Source organism: Diaporthe batatas (assembly GCF_019321695.1).
Source record: "Diaporthe batatas strain CRI 302-4 chromosome Unknown Contig00005, whole genome shotgun sequence".
Lineage (NCBI taxonomy): Eukaryota > Fungi > Ascomycota > Sordariomycetes > Diaporthales > Diaporthaceae > Diaporthe > Diaporthe batatas.
The window spans coordinates 2,097,710-2,117,114 of record NW_025408552.1 but is presented as its reverse complement, the minus strand read 5'-3'; the positions used below and the strand labels follow the sequence as shown (position 1 = coordinate 2,117,114).

At 49.6% G+C, this 19,405-nt stretch overlaps 3 protein-coding genes across 3 annotated transcripts; 1 reads left to right on the top strand and 2 right to left on the bottom strand.

Annotated features, from left to right (window-relative positions):
- Window position 1: 1 nt before the first annotated feature.
- KVR01_005416 (glucose-6-phosphate dehydrogenase) lies at window positions 2-2,489 on the bottom strand. Its single transcript, XM_044793259.1, has 6 exons — window positions 2,230-2,489; window positions 1,936-2,008; window positions 1,851-1,871; window positions 503-1,787; window positions 325-439; window positions 2-230 (listed from the first exon to the last, which is right to left on the bottom strand). Exons 1-6 carry the CDS (start codon window positions 2,259-2,261, stop codon window positions 227-229), a joined length of 1,530 nt encoding a protein of 509 aa, XP_044645861.1. The 5' UTR covers window positions 2,262-2,489; the 3' UTR covers window positions 2-226.
- An 11,912-nt stretch (window positions 2,490-14,401) lies between these two features.
- Window positions 14,402-18,912, top strand: KVR01_005695 (uncharacterized protein). The gene is made up of 5 exons (XM_044785052.1): window positions 14,402-15,746; window positions 15,820-15,900; window positions 15,962-16,078; window positions 16,326-16,379; window positions 16,453-18,912. The coding sequence occupies exons 1-5, from the start codon at window positions 15,452-15,454 to the stop codon at window positions 17,037-17,039; spliced, it is 1,134 nt and encodes a 377-aa protein (XP_044646140.1). The 5' UTR covers window positions 14,402-15,451; the 3' UTR covers window positions 17,040-18,912.
- KVR01_005051 (uncharacterized protein) lies at window positions 18,050-19,403 on the bottom strand. The gene is made up of 3 exons (XM_044788145.1): window positions 18,891-19,403; window positions 18,646-18,737; window positions 18,050-18,577 (listed from the first exon to the last, which is right to left on the bottom strand). The coding sequence occupies exons 1-3, from the start codon at window positions 18,995-18,997 to the stop codon at window positions 18,447-18,449; spliced, it is 330 nt and encodes a 109-aa protein (XP_044645496.1). The 5' UTR covers window positions 18,998-19,403; the 3' UTR covers window positions 18,050-18,446.
- Between the last annotated feature and the right edge of the window lie 2 nt (window positions 19,404-19,405).

Below are 19,405 nucleotides of genomic sequence, written 5' to 3'. Positions count from 1 at the left end.
ATTGTCTAATAAATCCTGAAATTCCTATTTCGTGATATTCTCTTTGGACTTGGGTACTACTTTGGGCAGACTGGATGGAGACAAGTCAATTGTAACTATCACCTCTACCACTGAGATCCCAGGTACATGTACCGATTTTGACACCCTGTATTGTTCATCTACGAACGCCCGTGTACTCTGTCACTGTTCAGTCCTGGCTCGCCGGAACATCTCATGATATTACTCTTTAGCTATTTCCTAGCTGTCAGTACAGACGCATCAAAAGCTTACCCTGCCAGAGGGGACTCAACTCGTGACGGAGACTTTTGCGAATCAAGCACTTACAACTTGTTTGTGGGCTGCGTGGCCGATGTCGTAGGCCATTGGTAACCGGCAGCATCACTGAACCTATAGCCATACGAAGCCGTGAAGTCATCGAGGACACCAGGTCCACGAGAGCCTGCAGGCAGTATTAGTCAGTCATCCACCTCGTAGTAGGCTGTAATCCGAGGTTCTGTCTTACCGTAGGGGTACTCCATCGGAATAATCTCCTTGTTGTCATCGAGGTAGTGCAGAAGGGGTGTGAAGATCCTCCAGCTAGCATCCAGCTCGTCATCACGGACGAAGTTGGAGTGGTCGCCCTTTAGGCAGTCGAGAATCAGCGACTCGTATGCCTCGGGGATCTTCAGGTCGGAGAATCGTCGGCGGTAGGTGAGATCCAGCTCTGTCACCACGGTCTGCATGCTGAGACCAGGCAGCTTCGAGTTCATCTTGATGTAGACACTCTCGTTGGGTTGAATGCGCATGACAAGCTCGTTTCGGGGAATGTCCTTAAAAATCCCCGAGGTGACGTCCTTAAACTGCACCCGGATCTCTGTCTTCTGCTCGTTCAGTGCCTTTCCAGCCTTCATGATGAAGGGCACGCCGTCCCAACGCTCGTTCTTGATATAGGCGACCAGCGCACAGAAGGTGGGGCATCGGGAGTCCTTGGGGACGGTATCATCCTCCTTGTACGAGGGCTTACTGCCGTCAAGGGACTTTCCGTACTGCCCAATGATGACGTTCTTGGGCTCGATAGCAGGAATAGCGCGGAGGACCCGCACCTTCTCGTCTCGGATATCCTCTGAGGAGAAGGAGATGGGGCGCTCCATAGCAAGAAGAGTCAGGACCTGCAGGAGATGGTTCTGCATCACGTCCCGGATAATGCCGAACTCGTCAAAGTAGCCGCCTCGACCTTCGGTACCAAAGGGCTCCTTGAATGTGATCTGGACGTTGTCGATGTGGTGGCGGTTCCAGGTAGCTCCGAGGAACGAGTTACCAAACCGCAGGATCAGGATGTTCTTGACCATCTCCTTGCCGAGGTAGTGGTCGATGCGGAACAGCTCGTCCTCCTTCCAGTCGGGCTCCAGGGACTTCTGCAGCTCCCGGGAGCTTGCGAGGTCCTTGCCGAACGGCTTCTCGACAATCACGCGGGCGATGCCCTTGGTTGGGTAGCAGCACCTCTTCAGGTGCTGAGAGACGATGGTGAAGACGCTTGGTGGCAGGGCCATGTAGAAAAGACGGTGTGCCTCCTTGCGCCCCTTCTCGATCTCTTCCAGGTGCTTGTTCAGGCCTAGGAAGGACTCGTCCTTGTCGTACTGGCCGGAGACATAGGTACAGAGCTTGCAGAAGTCTTCAAGTAGTTTCTCCATGTCCTTGGTAGGGGTCTTGATGTACGACTTGATCCTCCGCAGGTATTCCTCATGGTCCATCTTGGTTCTGGCATAGCCGACGATCTTGATGTCCTTGGGCAGGAACTGGTTGCGGAACTTGATGGGGACTAGTTAGCTTCTCACAGTCTCGCCTCCGTGAACAGGCAGGAAGTTGCTTACGAGGCCGAACAGGGCGGGATACTGTGATACATGGTTAGCACGCGCGAGACAAGCATGCAGCTGGTGGTGGGGTCACTCGGCTTACTGTCTTCTTCTTTGCCAGATCTCCCGAGGCTCCGAGCACCACGATCACCGTGTTGTCCTTGAGCTCCAAGGCCCTGGGTTGAGCAAAGAGTTAGTATCGCGACCACCATAATATCAAACAGCCGGGACTCCTCGGGCTGATTGGCCGGTTGTGGGGGGTTGGCAAGGACGGCATTGCCCGTCGAGGGAGCTATCGAGGGAGCTCTCACAAGGCGGGAGCTGGTGGCGGGTGCAGCATCCCTCCGAGGTGCGACGGCGGGGCCGGCTCTCGAGCGCGGGGTTACAAGGCACTTACGATGCGGCAGAGTGCAATTCGGCAGACGCCATCTTCAAATGTGGTAAATTTTGCTGTTTCTTGGAAGGAGTGAAGAAGAGATGCTAGGCAATGGCGAGGTGGGCAAGCAGAAGATTTGTAGAGAGGGCGACCTGGGTGAGAGCAGACCGGGCGGAGCGGGACGACGTCAAAGTTGGAAAGACCAGAGGACCAGGCTCGGGGGTTTATTAATGGGTTTTGGAGGACCAGCCGGGGGGGGTGATGCGCAGACTTGCTTGGAGGGGCCGAGCTAGGTACCCTTAGGTAGGTGGTGGCCCTGTGGGCTAGGTACCTCGACAGACACCAGCACTTGGATGGTTGCAGGGCTGGCTGGACTGCCTGCCAGACAGCTTACTCAGGCCCTTCCGCCTGTCCCGCAGCATGGGCCCTGCCGCGGGGTATCCCTCCCGCGTCAGCCGGTCTGCGCCTAGCTCAGAGGGAGTTGCTGCTAGAGATGAAACCAGTACCACCAACCCGCCAGCCGATTTCCACACCAGAGACAGGTCGTGGGAAGCAGTGCTTGGGTAGCTACCGACAGCCTACTGCACAAAAAAAGCATACGTCGTCTAGGAGCGGAACTGTAGCAGCAAATTCTTGATTGCATCTGAGGTGGGCCCCTCCCGCAAGTGTCCAGAGGTACCCAGAATACTGTAGTACTCGCAGACACTGTTTCACCAGATCCAGAAGGGCGTATCCATTCTCGACACCCCGCCCAGGTGTGGCAGCTACTGTGTAAGACCTCTCATTCAAACCGGACACCACAGGACATCAGGTCTCACAGCGAGAACCTGCCCTGGACTTATATGGGAATGCTGGTGGGCGCAGTCTATCACCATGACGGCACAGAACCTCAACCTGACACGGCGTACTCGGTACGGAGTGCTCTGGACGGCCATAGCGGGGTGGCTCCAAGACTGCCCTGGGTTGGATCCGCAGGACTTTGGTGGACCCTCTGGGAGCTAATTTGTTAAGTCAGGCTTTGTTGAGGCCGGCGACTTGTCCGGCCATAGGTGGAAACCTCCTCGGGCCTCCGTTGTAGGATTTGTAACATGGACATCTGAAAATCGCTCAGGGATGATGCGAAACACCCGGATTGAGCGCACGAGTCTGGTCTGAAGAGGGTGCGGCTTGGCTGGCTATAGACACCACATCTATACCTCCAGTATTGAACGCCGTCCAGAATTGTCGCGTTACCTGTCCGTCGGCCGAACCAGGCCAAGTAGGGTAGGTGAAGCTATGCAGCGAAGCTCTCACCTACCGCTCCCTCGGCGTTGCTTGATCTCCTTGAAGCTCCTTGAGGCCTATCTGTAGCAGCTGTGGCACAGCAAATACTACTTACAGGACCAATAACTACAGACAGAGACCGGCCTAAAAATTGATACTAGGTGTATGTGTGTACATCTACACGTCTGGAGAATCTGCTACTGCCTTATCAAAATACACAAGACCTTAACATCTGGGTTGCTGGAGCTGCTGAGGGCGATGGGTGGTGATCGAGGTGGTACTATCCAGATAAACAAGAGGAGTGAGTTGACATGTCACAGCCAGCTGCTGTAGGGTAGCTCTAAGCGCAGCACAGCTTGACATTTCCGCGCTCCGGAGATCTCGGGACTTGGCAAAATTGGGAACAAAGCGACAGCACCAGCGACCCCACCAAAGAAGTGCTACCGCTCTACCGCGCCTATCGCAGGTTCGCCCTACATGTCCCAACGGAGGCATGCAGGCTTGTTAATCCTGCCAGGCGGGGGGGGATATGGTGGTCTCCTACAATACCCCGGCTCTTGGTGCATCTGAACGTCGTGGCCGAGCTCGCAAGGACCGGAAAAATTGGGATTGTTTCAACAAGGCCCTGTCTCAACATCACCGAGTCCGATCGCAACTCCGATTTCAGGAGACGACGAGGGCACGAGTCCCGGCGTTAGATCTCTCGGACAGCGAGAAGGGAGGATCCCGCAGAAACTATCGGCGAGGGACACCCACTCGGCCATTGCATCATACGTGGGGCGCGAGATAACGAGCAGTCCGGACCGCTGGTACTAGGTAATAAGCAGAAGATGGAAATAGGTCAGAGAGGCATGTGTCTCCGCCGCGGGCTGTCTGGTGCCGGCCACGGTGCACCCCGACTAGCCGCGATGGGGGGGGCGGGTTGTTGGACGGGGTGGGCCATGGCAGAAGCTCCTCGTGACTTCGCACGTGTAGATAAGATGGGACCGAGACTGACGTTGAGTGACTGAGAAGCGACCTGTGGCTGGGCTGACTCAGAGAAGCAGGGGCCGGGAGGAACTTGAAAAGTGGTCTGAAGCTGGCGTGGCACTGACCATGTCCGTTGACGAGCCACGGTCTGAGCCCGCTGAGACAGGGAGGTGGGGCCAGGGGCGGAGGACGGCCGTAAGTTTCTCCAGGCACATTTTGCCCTGGGATTTTTCACACCCAAGCCAGTAGCCCGTGACCCCATAGGAAACCCCCAAAGCGGCCCTCCGTGTGTAGTGAAGTCAGTCGGTCAATCACCAAGTCATCGAACGCCGCACCCAGCTATTTTCTTTTCCTTCCCCTTTCCCAGTGGTACGGAGAGAAATCGAGTGATCGACCAAAGTCAAGATGCCTTCAGAAGCTGGTCACCGACGTGAGTCCTGCCCCAATCCCTCCGGTCGCCTCGGCAGATCGCGACAGTCGCCCTGCCGTTGGCCTGACCAACGTGGCTGTCTCGCGACTGCCCCATCCGAGGATGCGGTAACTGACCTGTTGCGACTCTAGTTTACGTGAAGTAAGTTATATCGACGCGCGACTGTTTGCTCTCCTTGTGGCCTGGTCTTGAGCCGTATGCAAAATGTGGGGCATGGATTGGAATTGAAGGCAACCGCGAGATGGAGGAGGACCTTGGGTCTACGACTAGGACGACATTATTCGGCGACGATCTGCTCGAGCGAGACCACGATGCGCCACCGATGGGGAACGATTCACACTTGATCGAGGACAGCGGGGCTGACAGTGGTGGAATCACAGGGGTCGTCACCTTTCCTACCAGCGTAACCGCCACACAACGCACCCCAAGACCAGTCTGATCAAGATTGAGGGTGTTGACGACACCAACGCTGCCAAGTATGTCTTCCAACCCTAGCATCGACTCGCCGGGCCGGAGCTGACAGGATGATACAGCTTCTACCTCGGCAAGAAGGTCGCCTACGTCTACAAGGCCCAGAAGGAGGTTCGCGGCTCCAAGCTCCGCGTCATCTGGGGCAAGGTCACCCGCCCTCACGGTACATACAGACCCACGACTGCGATGCCTTTGCGGTTCCCGTTGCGCAGGCTGACTTTGCATACCAGGAAACTCCGGTGTTGTTCGCGCCAAGTTCACCCACCCCCTTCCCTCCCGCTCTTTCGGTGCCTCGGTTCGCATTATGCTTTACCCTTCTGCGATATAAGGGACGGTTTAACGGACGGAGTTTGAGCGGAAATGGTTTCGATTGGCTGCATCACGGTCTGGCAGGGTTGATTTAAACGCCCTGCTCTCTAGCATTCAAGAATCGATTGAAGGATTACCGACCACGCACAAGTGGATGAAGATTCGCGGTGTTTCGAGTGCTTGGTCCGACACAAGAAAGGCTTCCGTGAGGACGATAAAAATGGCATAGGACATAGGAGGGACTGGTGGCAAAGCAGAGGAATGCTACATGCCCGAGTGGCTCTTTTCAGCAACTGAAACCAAAGAACCGACTCCGCTTCGATACCCAAATTCAACAAGCTTCCACGTGATCGGCCGAGTGTTTTTGGGGCTTGACGGTAATGTAGGAAGTCCAGTCGTGTACACACGACCGACCCTCGCAGGCCGGACGACATCCAAGCGGAGATGTCCTAAGAGGTATATGCGGAGGAAGACACAAAGACGGCCTGGGCTGGGCCTACCCACCACGAGTCCTATGGTGAGCCGTTTTGATGCGAGTAGGTCCGCTGCGTAGTAGACATGCCAAGGTTGGCCCGAGCCACAGCACACCCATCATGCTTGACCATCCGTCTAACAGCTCATGAAGGATGGATCTACTGGCACCCGGTCAGTGACAAGGGGCAGTGCACCAAATACATCGGTTTGGAGTAAGCAAGCGCAGTCTCCTTTGGTAATCGCGCGGCCCCATAAAACCGAAAGCGGAGGTGTTCGAAGTGGTGGAGGTGGTCGACGCGGCAGTGCATAAACATTCCGGAGGCTGTCAACGTTCGGACGGCTTCTGCCTGGTAAGCAAACGTGGCATGACGTCCAATATGTGTGAGCTAAGCGTAGAACAAGCTTGCTTATTTACACATGCAACTGCGAACGATAGGTGTGCACTTGGCATAGTGTCCGCGCCAGCAAGTATGTAGCCTCTTGTAGAACATGCTCGCTCCTGCTGAAACTGGCAAGTGATGCCATAAAACCCACCTGATATATAGTCAACGAAGCACGCGAGACTGCAACATCGAGCAGTATCCAGCCTAGCTAGATGTCACCTCGCGAGAGAAGCATCGCTATGAGATCTAACGAGCCACCCAGGCTCCCATTTGGTTTGTGGAGTTCTCTCCTGTAGGACTGGCCTTGACCTGGGCAGTACGCTTGTACCAGCCCTGGCACCAAGGAGGGGATATGCCATGTCCGTATGAGCTTGTATAGAAAGAATCTGTATCAGAAGTCCAGACAAACCTGTCCCTGGCCTTTTATAGAATCAAGTACCATACACTTCCCGTGGCATAACCTCTTGTAGGACAACATAGCAATGTCAGCAAAGCCATGGGGACTCTTTCGTAACATTACACATCAGTTCAAAGATGCGTTCAATGTTTGTATGATTATGATAGCGTATATGATGCTCATCTCACCGCCGTTCCATAAATTTTGTAAAAGAGGATGCAAGTCCTTACCAGTGATCCTGTCTCCTGCATCACTTGAGCGACATTAGTGGGGGCACTTGGCCAATCCTTTCCTAACTTGCCCTCCTCGGTCGATGTCTAGCATTTCAGCTTTCCAGATTCATTGTTTTCTTGTCCTCCATGTGCGCTTTGCACTGTTTCTAGTGGTCCTTGTGCCCCTGCATGATCTTTCACCAGAGATTCGAGACCAGACTTGTGTTGCAGAGACACGGTAGGAAGTGTAGATAATTCTTAAAAGGTAAAATAAAATATGTCAAGACAGTGCCCCTTAGCCTTATCTATACGTCGCAAGGCTAAGGCCACAAGCACCTATCATATTATAACTATTATTATCAACATTGTATTCTTTCCAAGTGCTGGGTCTTGAGTGCTTACCACTATATAAAGGCGCCATATATGTCCTTAGACGTATATAGAATAGAAGCGAAACCACATAGGATCTTGTGGGTTCCCTTGAACGACATATGTATAGCGATCAAAGTCCTGGCAATCTGTAGACACATAACAGTGTTTGGCTAAATCGCAACACCCAAAATCCATCAGATGGCTTCTTCATATGAGTCTTGCCATCTAGAATGTCGGACATGCAAGCACTCGGTGCATAGCCTTACTCCACTCTCCAAATGCTCCAGAAGTAAAATGAGAGTATTGATCTAATCTTTGCCACAAGCTCCATGACTGAAGCTAAATCGATCTGGGAGGATATTCGCCCACGACAGTGATCACATATTCAATAAGGCTTACCTATAAGCACCTAGGTAGATAGACATCATTAGCCAAAAGACTCACATGGAGCATCGATCGCATTGTCAATCTGATCAGGATGTGATTTTTTGGCAATCTTAGCTGGACTTAGACAGTGACTACTTTGTTTTTCACTTATATCTTTTCTCCGGAATGGAACCAACATCATACCCTGCCCCTATTGAATGGCAGTAGCGGTGAAATCTCTGATGGGTCACGGGTTCCGCATATGTGATATCAATAACACACTTTTGAAGTTAGGTCACATCACGATGGAATCAGGATGTAGAACTCCCAGTTGTGTGATATTGAAACACAAGTATCTGCTCGAGAGCTTCGTTACGACTATGCCAATCAAGCACTTGAGCACACATGCCGCCGGCCTACCAAACTTTTCGACCTTGTTTCACCACACGATACCGTGCACATGTGGCGGTCGCCGAAACATGCAGTCCCGTATAATTAGAATAATTTTGAAGTAGGTATCTAGGTCGAGCTGACACGTGTTAATGACAAGTCTCCTGAATCGCACAAACTTGTGGTTCATTTAGTCCAGCCATTCCGTGTGCCCCCTATGTCCACGTTATCCCTGAAAGTTATTCTACTGCCTCTATTTCTTTGGCCTACGAAGTACCGATGCAGGAGGGACCTCAGCGCAGATCAATAGCTCTCCTCAAACTTGTCCTAGATGCGGTCTCTCAAGACCTAGAGTTTTCAGTTGTACCTGGCTGGGTTTGCTTGGTTCTAGTGTCAGGTGTTGGTGCCACCTGAGAATAGCCTCGTCTTGGAAGAGGCAATCGTGGTAGGATGATGACAACCAGCGTTCAACGTCAAGAAAATAAGGAGTTTGACGGCAGAATGTTCACTTCAAAATGAAACAGTACACCAAACACATGACTGTCACTGACCCCCAAGGACCTTACGAACAAGGGTCCTACAAGTACTCATTGTTGAAGTTTGTAAACTTCAATTGCTTTAGCGAGGAGGTATGCGTGCCCATGACCTTACTGTGACTTCGGGCAATCTCTAGTTATATGACTTGGGAGGCCGCCGTCGAGGAAATTTGGCCCTGGCGATCTCCTCAGGATTGAGTTCCAGCAGAGTTTGAGCGTCCTCGCGTCACGCGCCCATATCGACCAGAAGTTGTTCAAATTTTGAGTTCCGGTGCTTGGCTGGCCGTTAGAGACTCACACGCAGCAAAGCCTCAAAAGGGTAAAAAAAAATATTACGAGTCGTCAGGCGCCGAGCCGTGGCGGGAGGCCCACCTCCCCGAGCCAAGGGAACATGAGATGAGCTTCACACTTGGCGATCTTCTTTGCGTCATGCAGTGCTACTGTATTATCTTGCCCTTGCGCACTGAATTAGAATTGTGCACAGCCGCCGGTTCCTCGAGGCACAATGCCCGTCAAGTCGCCTCTGAGATTGAAAGCTGTGGATGTGATACGGTCGATAGATGCTGTGAGGGCACAGGGCGCCACTCCAGACGCGACATTGTTCCCAGGTGGTGGACCACTCCGAAAGGACTTCTGGTCAGAATTTGTTCATGCGCGGCCACTGGTGGCCATGGGCCCGTAGGCCGGCGTCAGTACGGCGCTGGATGCACCGCCCGCCGGCATCATGGCAGCGTCGGCCACGGATGTGGTCTGGCCGGGTGCGAGAGTTGCCCGCACTCCGTACTTGTGCACGTCAAGCCGCGATCAAAACCCCCTGGTTTGTTTGGTACAGGGAGCGTCATGTCAGGCACACCCCCTGCCTTGTTAGCAAGGACCGTCTGCCGATCATCCAGGCACTCGGACCAGAAGAGCTGGTAAGAGCCAGTGGGCCTTCAGCCCAGTGGAGTCGGCTGCCGTGCTGCCATGCGATTCTAGGTTCCAAGGTTCTGCCGCCTCGCAGACCCGCTTCCGATGGAGCGGCGGAACAATAAGTGTCGTGTCTTCCGTGCCCGGGCGTGAAGTGTCAGACGAAGCGTTGCTTTCTCGTAGTAAAGTGGCAGAGTGGACGGACGCATTGCAGGAAACAGAGTGTTTCGAAGTCGTCTCGTGCACTTGATGCAGTGTTCAGGCTTGCCTTGCCCTCCTCAGGGTGGCGCCCGGCTAAGAATAGGCTAGGCACAGAGTTCATTCGATAATTGCCCCCGACAGAGAGAAAATTATGATCCAAGAAGACGACCAATGGCCAGAAACCAGTGTCATCATAATCAACCAAGCAGCTTCTTGGCCTTGCACAAACGTTACGCAAGGCTCTGAGGCGCAGCGTACAAGGGCTAGCCCTCCGGTCCGAGTCCGCGGACCGGACAGCTGCTGAACCATAGAGTTCTTGTTGAGGTTTGACAAACGGCGACTTGCTATGCAGCACGTGGAATCGCAGTTGGAGATGAGACGAGCAGAAAGGCGCGACGGGGCTGCGGGGGTCGAGAGTGCGATCTCCGATGTGTTGTCTCAGCATTTCCTCCTGATGTGCCCGGCGCATTATCACGACCGAGATATTCACACACTAACTTTTGCGTGTCGGAATGGCCTGCTGGGAAAGAGGGGGGTTGTTAGGGAGGAAGACACGAGAGGAGGTGCCAGGCACCTGCGCAGGCAAGCAGACTGCCAGGCTGCCAGGCTCCTCGATGCTAGGGATGGTAAAAAGTCAGGCCCACCTACCCTTCTAAAAGAAATTTGAAAATTTCAAGCCCTCTTGTAAAAAAAAGCGAAAACCACGCTAAGCCTATTTAGGTAACCTACTATACCTAGAACGATAGGCAGTTAAGTATTCTACCCTACCTACCAGTTTTCTTACTAGTTACCCACTAGCACTTTCCACTAGTAGACCTACTAACAAACTTTACTAAACTTTTAATTAACTATTATTAAAATAAACCTATTTTATTACTAAAATAATTAATTCTTTCCTTATTAATTAGAACTTTAAAATAAAGGATTACTTTACCTATTTTAAATAAAATAAAAAGTCCTAAATAATTTATAAATAGTATAATTATAAAATCTACTCTAATATTTATTATAAAAGAATATACTTAAATATAAATTATAACCTATTTTTAACTATTTATAATATCTAAAAGTAAGTAAAATTACTTTAACTTCTTTTAATTAATAAAAACCTATTTATATAAAAATATTATAAAAATATTTATAAAAGTTTATTTTATATTAAAGTAATCTTTTAATATATATAAAAATAAAAATAACTTTATAACTTATTATTTATTTAATTTAACTTTTATACTATTTAATTAAAAGTAAGTTATTAATTTTTTAATAAAATCTATAAAAATTATTATTAAAATATATTAAATTAATTAATTATTATAATTTATATAAACTTTATTTTTAATAAATTAAATAATATCTCTTTTAATAAAACTATTAATCTATTTATAAAATTCTAAATTAAATAGCCTTCTATTAAAAGACTATTAATATTAATATTATCTTTTATTTATCTTTTAATTAAATAATTCTTCTTCTACTCTTAATTAACTTAGCTATTAATAATAATCTTAATAAAGTTAATTTAATTTATATTAATATTAATTCTACCTAATAGAAGTATTAATAAAATTTATAAACTTTATTTTAACTTAACTATATATTAAATATACTTTATAATTCTTATAGATTATAATTATTAATTAAAAATATTATAACTATAATACTTTAATAAGTTACTTTTAATTAAGTTATTTTTATAATTATATTCTTTTAATACTTAAAAAATAGTATACTTAGCTTTAAAATATAATAATTTAATAGTATAAAAACTATATAACCTTTTTTAATAGTTATTATTTATTAAGATATTTAATAAGCTACTTTATAATTTTTAATAGTATATATTTTCCTTATAGTTTTTATATTAATTTAGTTATTTAAGTAGAAGTATATATCTAGATACCCTATTAATTAATAATTAAAGCTAATTAAAGTACTAGTCTTTAAAAGATTATTAATATCCTTTTAACTAACCTTTTAATAATAAGTTAACTATTTATAGGTAATTTTTAACCTTATTATAATAGTATAAAAGTAATTTAAATTTAATAGATTATATATCTATTAAGTAGTTCTATATTAATTAGAAATAAAAAAGTAGTAAGTATAATTTAAAGCTAATAATTAATAGCCTAAGATAGATTAGAAGGTACTTTTATATATCTTTTATATTTATTTTATTAAATAGACTATTAATATATATTAGGCTATTTATTTATTTAACTTTAAGAGCTTTTAATAATACTTTTAATAAATTTAAGTAATTATAAGTAATAGAATAAGTTAGGGTATATATATTATATAATTAAATTAAGATTATTATAGTTAATTATATAAGATTTAAACTATATTAGGGTTTTATTATAGTTCTAACTCCTTATTTTATAAAAGTATTATATTTATTAAGGAGAAATAGGTAGAGTAGGCTACTTTAAGTATACCCTTTATTATTTATATTATATAATACTTAATTAATATATTTATTAACTTTATATTAAGTAAGTAATTATTTTTATAATAAACTTTATATATTTATAATTATATAATTAATTTAGTTAGGAATTAATTAATAAGCTTATATTTATTTATATAAACTTTTATATATTTAATTATCTAATTAATTAAAAGATTTAAACTATTTAAAAGGAAATCTTTAATTTAAAGGATTAATTTTTTAAATATTATTTAAATAAAGATAATAAATAAAACTAATTAGGGTAATTAGTGCTATTAACTTATTTAAAAGATTTAATTAACCCTATAGGTAGTTTAGTTAGGTATAAGGAATTTATATTATTAGCTAAGGGTTTAAAAGCTTAAGTAGATTAGTTATAAAATATATTAATATAAAGTTAAGGTAATTTATAGCTTAGAACGCTAATTTAATAACCCTAAGAGGGTATTAATTATTAGTAAACTACCTCCTTTTATATAAAAGACCTATTAGATTAGAGGTACCTATAAAACCTTTTAGACCTACCTAACCTGGTGAAATGAAATCTAGCTGGCTGACTGAAATATTTCGAAAATTGAAATTTCAATATCCATCCCTACTCGATGCAGGCAGTGCATGGCTAGCGTTGGCGCCAATGCCCACGAGCAGCCCAAGCAACCAAGGTGCCTGGGTGCGAGGCCTGTCTTGGTGCTCGTATTCTGTGCGTACAGCTGCAGACCTTCTGTCGTGCGTCGACCCGGTTGATTTGTACTACTGCTACTGGCCGCGCTGCCATGCCGCTCTGCCATGCTCGCCTCGTGGTGGGTGCCATTGTTGCTCAACACGAGGAGGATTAGCCTTTTGCTGTACTGCTTTGGGCGCAATGGATGCAATGGATGCAGCCACAGGCCCCTGGCTGCTGTGCAGATGGTGGTTGCAGCGGTGTGTACATTGCCACAACCTGTCAGCCTGTCGACCTGTCAGCCTGTATCGTAAAATGTCTCTGGGCGATAGGTAGTCTATTCCGTACGGACAGGACGGATCAGTCGGCCTGGGCCAGCAAATATCGCAGAGGATTCCAGAGCTGCCGAGGGTGTGCCATCGGTGTGTTCGGATCCACAGTCAGGCGAGCAGGCGAGCAGGCGACTTGTCCTCGCCAACCTCGGATGGACAGCCCCTACCCTGGTCAACCACCGTTTTTTTTCAGGCCCTTCCCAGTCAAGTCGGCCTGTCAAAAACCCCACGATCGACCGTGTAAGTCGACCCGCTGGGCCTGGCAGGAGATTCCATTACAATTAAACGCTGGGTTTCAGATGTCTCCGGACTAGCGAAACCACCACACACCAGGCCGGCTTCAGGTACAAGGTTACTGGGTACTTTCTTGTCTGAGTGGGACGTGGATCGACAGGGCTTGACGTCAGCCATGTGTCGGCAACTGCAGGGCCTGCCGTCCCTCCGAGTCCTGGGAATTCCCAGAGATTCCAGAGATTCCACGGTGTCAAGGGGGAATGAATTTCGACTGTACGGAGGACGGAGTTGAATGAATATGCGACTGGCACAGGAGTGCACCCTGCCATGCCCAACCAAGACGCGAGGCAGCCGGGACAAACTGGAAACCTGGAAACGTCTGATAGCTGTGCTGCAGCTAAGATGCTGGTCGTTTGGTTGCCCTGCCTTGGCTAGCGCAGAGTCAAAGCAGGCCCAAGGCCCCAAGCTACCAAGGCCCAGGAACAGCCGGAGGTGCAAAGAGCTGCCACCGAAGCACGGCTGCACCGCTGCACGGCTGCACGATGGATGAAACGCTGCCCCATTGTAGTCGGCTTTGGGGACTCGGGACTAGGCTGAGGATTTGGGAAGACCAGATCTAGTGTGTGCTGTATACTTGAGTACTTAGTATGGATGCTAGTCATCCCACTACCCGAGTGGTGACGAGGGGGGCAGGCGTGGGGTGACCTGTACTGTCTGCTTGCGGACAGCCACGTCGTAAGGTACTCGGGTACTGATGGCGCGGGTAGACCAAATGGGTTGACCATATGGCAGTCATTCAAAGTAGAATGTCTTCCCATCTACTTGGCCCTGGGCCGCGTCACGCCCCCAAGCTTGCCCTCCCGCCCAATGGTGAGCACGAATTGACACCTGCCAATGGATTCCATGACCCAAGCCGGGGCCCCCAAACCATCAACAGTCACATCATGTCACGACTGAGCCCAGGAGAATAAAATGTGCGGCTGCCCCGGAACCAGATCCAGGCGTAGCTCGTCCTCGTCGGTCTTGGTCCATGACCCGTGTCCGTCCGCCGCCCGTACTAATCGATATCTATATCTACACCTACACACCACCGGGACGCCTCTCTCTTTGACGCCCGTTGTTCTCCCACCCTGCCATCGAAATCGGCCGCGAACACGGCTAGACTGTATTCACTATTCACGAGCAACAACAACAAAGTCGACACGGCAATCAGGACTTCCCGACGGCTGGGATACGGGCAGCAGGCCGTCTTAAATTTAGCGTGCATACACGGTACGGAGGTACAAGGTCGACAAGGCGCAACAAGGTGAGGGCCTGTTGAGGGGGCGACTGTGCGCGCCTGCTTCAAGCTGCTGCACCTCTCGGCACTGCACCCAGCCACTTGTGACAAGCCTGCGAGCTTGCATTGCTCTCCTTGCGCTGTGCCGTTTCAACCTCCAAGGTCTCTGTCCTGGACGCGACCAAGGCCCGCCACACCACTTTGCTGCGCTGCTACCTAGAGTAGTCGCATTCCTGCCGCCCTCCTCCCTTCCTGTGCCCGCCGTCTTCATTTCCGCATCGCATCGCATCGCATCCGCATCGCGACTCTACACAGTACTGCGATTCCCACTTTACCGCCCTTCCTGCTCTTATCTAGGCCCTTCGACCACTCAACCACACCCCAGTCCGTCTCCACTTTGGTGCACACGCGCCAACACCGACAAAGCGCAGTTGTCGATCCACGCGCATCGGATTCTCGTTCTATCTGCGGGTCCTGTGTCAGTTGGATCCGCTCCAGAACCCTGCCAGACCCATCACCGCCGCGACGAGCCCCGGTTTCCAAGGTTCCCATCAGCGATTGACGCACAATTACAGAGCGCCCGCCCGCCCCTGCACAGTCACCATGGCGTCGCAATATAACACCCACCCCTTGCCTGCGCCCCCGGGCCAGCAGTCCAACAATTACCCTAATCCCCAGCAACAACCTCAGGTCCACTACCAACAGCAGCCCTTGCAGCAGACTCACTCAAACTCCCAGAGGCCCCGCCCCAGATCCAGAGGTTTTAGCCTTCAGTCCGACAAGTCCCAGAAGAGCGACGGCAAGAAGGAGCACCTGGTCGAGAGCCACACCGAAAAAGAGCGCCAGAGGCTACATAGCAAGGCCGATCCAACCATGGCCATGAACGAGGCCGAGCCTTGTGCGTTTCCTGCCCTCCTGCCACATCATCCCCAGGCCGTGTTCAACAGCGGCGCTGACCATTTCAACTTTAGCTGCCATTGCTGCATTTGCCCAGAACAACCTGCAGAGCCTACGCGGACTCCAGCACAAGGACCAATCTGGAAATATCATAAGTTTGTCACGCCCTGCGCGTTGCTCGTTTGCGCAACAATTGGCTAATTGGGCTCGTTGCAGCCGACCCTGACCTGTCCAATCCAACACGATGGCGAGAGGAGCGGCCTCTGGACACAATTCGTGCATTCGAGGCCGCCATTGAGGGCAGTTACAGGAGCTCTATGATCAACTCAGGAGGTAACTATCAACTACCCCTGCCTATTACTTCCAACACGTACATCTCGCTCCATTGGAACTCCATAGCTTGCTTGGTAGGAATGCTTCAAGGGGAAGACATGAACTTTTGCTCTAGGCGCTCACCAGAATTGGTCTTTGATTTGAGGTGCCATGACCATATCCCAGCCTAAAAGCTATGGAGCTTCCCCCTATCCATCCCCCCCTCCCAAGCAAATGGCACAATTACTCACACTTCTCCCTACTAAAGACAACGAGTCTGTGATGACTTTCAACCCGAGGAACAGCTACTACGGCGGTGGCAGTAAGCGATCCCTCCGCTCGAGCCTTACTTCCGTCTTGCGTCTTGGAAGCACACAACTGACAAATTTTGACAGACAATGGCCGTTATACACACGACAGCTACTATGGCAACAGTCGGCCACAGTCGACATTCCGGCCCGAGAGCGGCGCGCCACGGGATGGTTATCAAGACCAATATCGATGGGGCCCTCCCGAACGGAGAAGACCCCCTCCACGCAACATGGGACCCGGTCCTGGCCCTGAACAGCAGTATCGGAATCGGCAAAATGGTGCGAATATGTACGGGCAGGGCAACAATCAGCGATCCTACGAAACGGTTGCTTCGGGCTCTGGTGCCTCGGGAGAGCCAGCAGGCTATCAGACGGACCCAACAAGCTCAGACAACAGCTCCATTGAGCGCCAGCAGCCAAGGCGCCAGCCGGAACCCATAAATGATTACGGCATAGGCTTCAGCCAGACACCCGAGTATCAAGCATCGTCATTCAGCGTCCAAAGCCCCGGATCTGCCCAGTATGGGTACCAGAATGGCGGAGGGCCCCCATCGGTACCGAGGAAAGACGGGGCTATTTTGAGAAAACCGACGACACAGGAATCGCAACAACGACCAGACACGGGCGAGAAGCGGAAGAGCTGGTTCAAGCGCCTAAGCAAGGGTCTTTAAGGGGGAGCACTGCGCGGCGGCGGCATGACGAAGCGAGGAAGTCGGCCGGGTCACGGCGAGAACAAGCGTTGGCGGCCGTTGGATTGGGAGACCCAATCATTACCATTCGAGTCACCACTCCAAGCAATATTCAAGCGACAGCTACACTCAGCCCTAGGTACAGCTCGCAGCCTTTTTGGATACCGGATCACCTGCCAGTCGAACCGAAAGCGAACGCCCCGAACCTCACCGGCCCAACCACCTCGAGCTTCATGACGCGATGTCTCCACAGTGAACAGGAAAAGTGTTCACGAACCTACGAGATAACAATACCCAACTACACATTTTTTTTATTTTCACCACACATTATTCCGACCTCACAAAAGAAATTGCATCTTTCGAGCCCTGAATCTGGCCGTAATAGCGACGCAGCGGAATTATTGCCATGGTGTCATCGATGAGCTAGAATTGCGATTGCCGTGGACAGCATCCCACCCAGGAAGACGTTATCCTACGCAAGTTCTCGCGGTTGAGGAGAACTTCTGGACCAAGGAGCTGTTTTGCACCAACAGCAATTGTGTCACAAGGTCGGTCTCCACCAGGGGATAGTCACAGCTGAAGGACTTCATGAACAAATAAGTCTTATCGATTTTCGCGCCAACGATGTCGGAACATAACGGGATACACGAGTATATATGGAAAGCGATGGAAGCGTTGTATGAGAATGCCAGGTGCACTTTGACTTTTCGCCTCTACCCGCATAGGAACGGTTTGCTTGGGGTCCAGGGCATAGGCCTGGAAGGGGAAAACCGGGGAGTGGGGGCTGGCCAGTCTGGGAACGGATAATACCCAAATCTAAACGCTCATTCGCAGTCGAGATTCCCTTATACAGAAATGAGGCAGTACGGGGCCAGCACACACAAGGGGCCAAGGGGCGTGCCTGTCGAGGCACTGGCGTTTTTACTTGATTTCGGATAGAGGCAGCCTCTCACTCTGCCTGGATGGAGCGGCTTGCAATGTCATTTGGAGGGCTACATTTTGAAGCCCAAAGCGAATAACGTCTGGTCCTATGACCCTGTGATATGCTGTGTCCTGTGTGTCGAATGCACGCAGGTGCTTTTCCGCCCTAGGTCTGACATGGAGGATGGATATTATGCGACCCATGTTACAATTCATATCCGACGCCAGTTGCAAACTAAACCTGCCATTGATGTTGACATATACACACCGCCCGTCCGTGATCGGCTTGCCTTTGTTTATGAAATCTTTCATAGTTACCGTGTGCATGCAGCTGGAAAATATTACATAATTCACAGCTAGACACACGTATCGTGCCACGTCCTGATGGTCCCAAAGTGCTGCAGACAAAAGATTGGCCTGCCTGCAGGGGAGCCAAGCGAGCAGATCGGAAACCCCCCCCGCCTCCCCTCAGCGGTCCTTCTTGCCCTCCTTCTTGTCGTACTGCTCTGACTGGTCCTCTCTCATGGCGACGATCACGTACGCGATCAGCACGACGTTGGCCATGATGGCCGCCGTGGCGCCCGCGAAGGTTGAGTTGCCTGTTTGGTGTGGTCAACAGCTAGCCACTTGGTGTGTGTGTCTCTGAATATGTAGGCAGTGCACTCACCTTTGAACACCGTGTTTACCGTCGCAAAGTACGAGCCGATGGGGACGACTATCATGGCGAAGGTGAATGCCAGCAGCTTGACGATGACGTCCCTGGGGGGTTTAATGTCAGTCATGAGATCCTAGAGAGGAGGGCATGCTGTCATAGCCGCTTCCTCCTCCCTGCCATCCGGCCCGGTGATAAAACGAGTGCATCGGAAACAGGAAGGACCCAAGGTGGGCATGAGGAAGGAGGCCCAGACTTACATTGGCACCGCCGGGGCGATGTTGGACTTTGAGCCCGAGCTGCCGCTGTCCATGTCATCTTTGTCGAGGATGGTCTTCTCGGTCGAGATGATCCTCTGAGTGGCCATGGTTTTTGCTGGGTCTTTTTGCGGATATGTATGTGGGGCGAGTCAAAGCTGGAGGGGAAAGGTCCGGGGTTCTGTACGAGTGGAAATGGGGAAGGGCACGTGGTGAGGGAGGTTTAGTGATGATGATGTCTTGAGTCGATGGCGAGGGCTTGAGACTCACTCACTCGGTGCTTTGTGTGGATGGGTTTGCGCTGATGAGGCGACGTACCTGAGTGAAGTGGGACCGAGGGGCGGCTTGGCCCTCGCTCAAAACCCACTTCAGCACTAACATGCTGTGTACACAGCGGTACCTGAATCCACTACTTCCAGTGTATTATTGAGCGGTCTTGTTTTCCCATTTACAGCGCGGAAAGATTATTTGAAGTCCGAATCCGTACAGATTGTACGAGAGGAATCATGTCTTAATTG

What these genes read in the sequence shown, in the direction of transcription:
- KVR01_005416 (XM_044793259.1), bottom strand. Translation starts at nt 2,261, where the DNA reads ATGGCGTCTGCCGAATTGCACTCTGCCGCATC. An exon ending in ATCTGGCAAAGAAGAAGACA is followed by an intron (nt 1,872 to 1,935) that starts GTAAGCCGAGTG and finishes CATGTATCACAG; the next exon opens with TATCCCGCCCTGTTCGGCCT. An exon ending in TCCGATGGAGTACCCCTACG is followed by an intron (nt 440 to 502) that starts GTAAGACAGAAC and finishes TACTGCCTGCAG; the next exon opens with GCTCTCGTGGACCTGGTGTC.
- KVR01_005051 (XM_044788145.1), bottom strand. Translation starts at nt 18,997, where the DNA reads ATGGCCACTCAGAGGATCATCTCGACCGAGAAGACCATCCTCGACAAA. An exon ending in ATCGCCCCGGCGGTGCCAAT is followed by an intron (nt 18,738 to 18,890) that starts GTAAGTCTGGGC and finishes TAAACCCCCCAG; the next exon opens with GGACGTCATCGTCAAGCTGC. An exon ending in GGTAAACACGGTGTTCAAAG is followed by an intron (nt 18,578 to 18,645) that starts GTGAGTGCACTG and finishes CACACCAAACAG; the next exon opens with GCAACTCAACCTTCGCGGGC.
- KVR01_005695 (XM_044785052.1), top strand. Translation starts at nt 15,452, where the DNA reads ATGGCGTCGCAATATAACACCCACCCCTTGCCTGCGCCCCCGGGCCAG. An exon ending in CCAATCTGGAAATATCATAA is followed by an intron (nt 15,901 to 15,961) that starts GTTTGTCACGCC and finishes GGCTCGTTGCAG; the next exon opens with CCGACCCTGACCTGTCCAAT. An exon ending in CAGCTACTACGGCGGTGGCA is followed by an intron (nt 16,380 to 16,452) that starts GTAAGCGATCCC and finishes AAATTTTGACAG; the next exon opens with ACAATGGCCGTTATACACAC.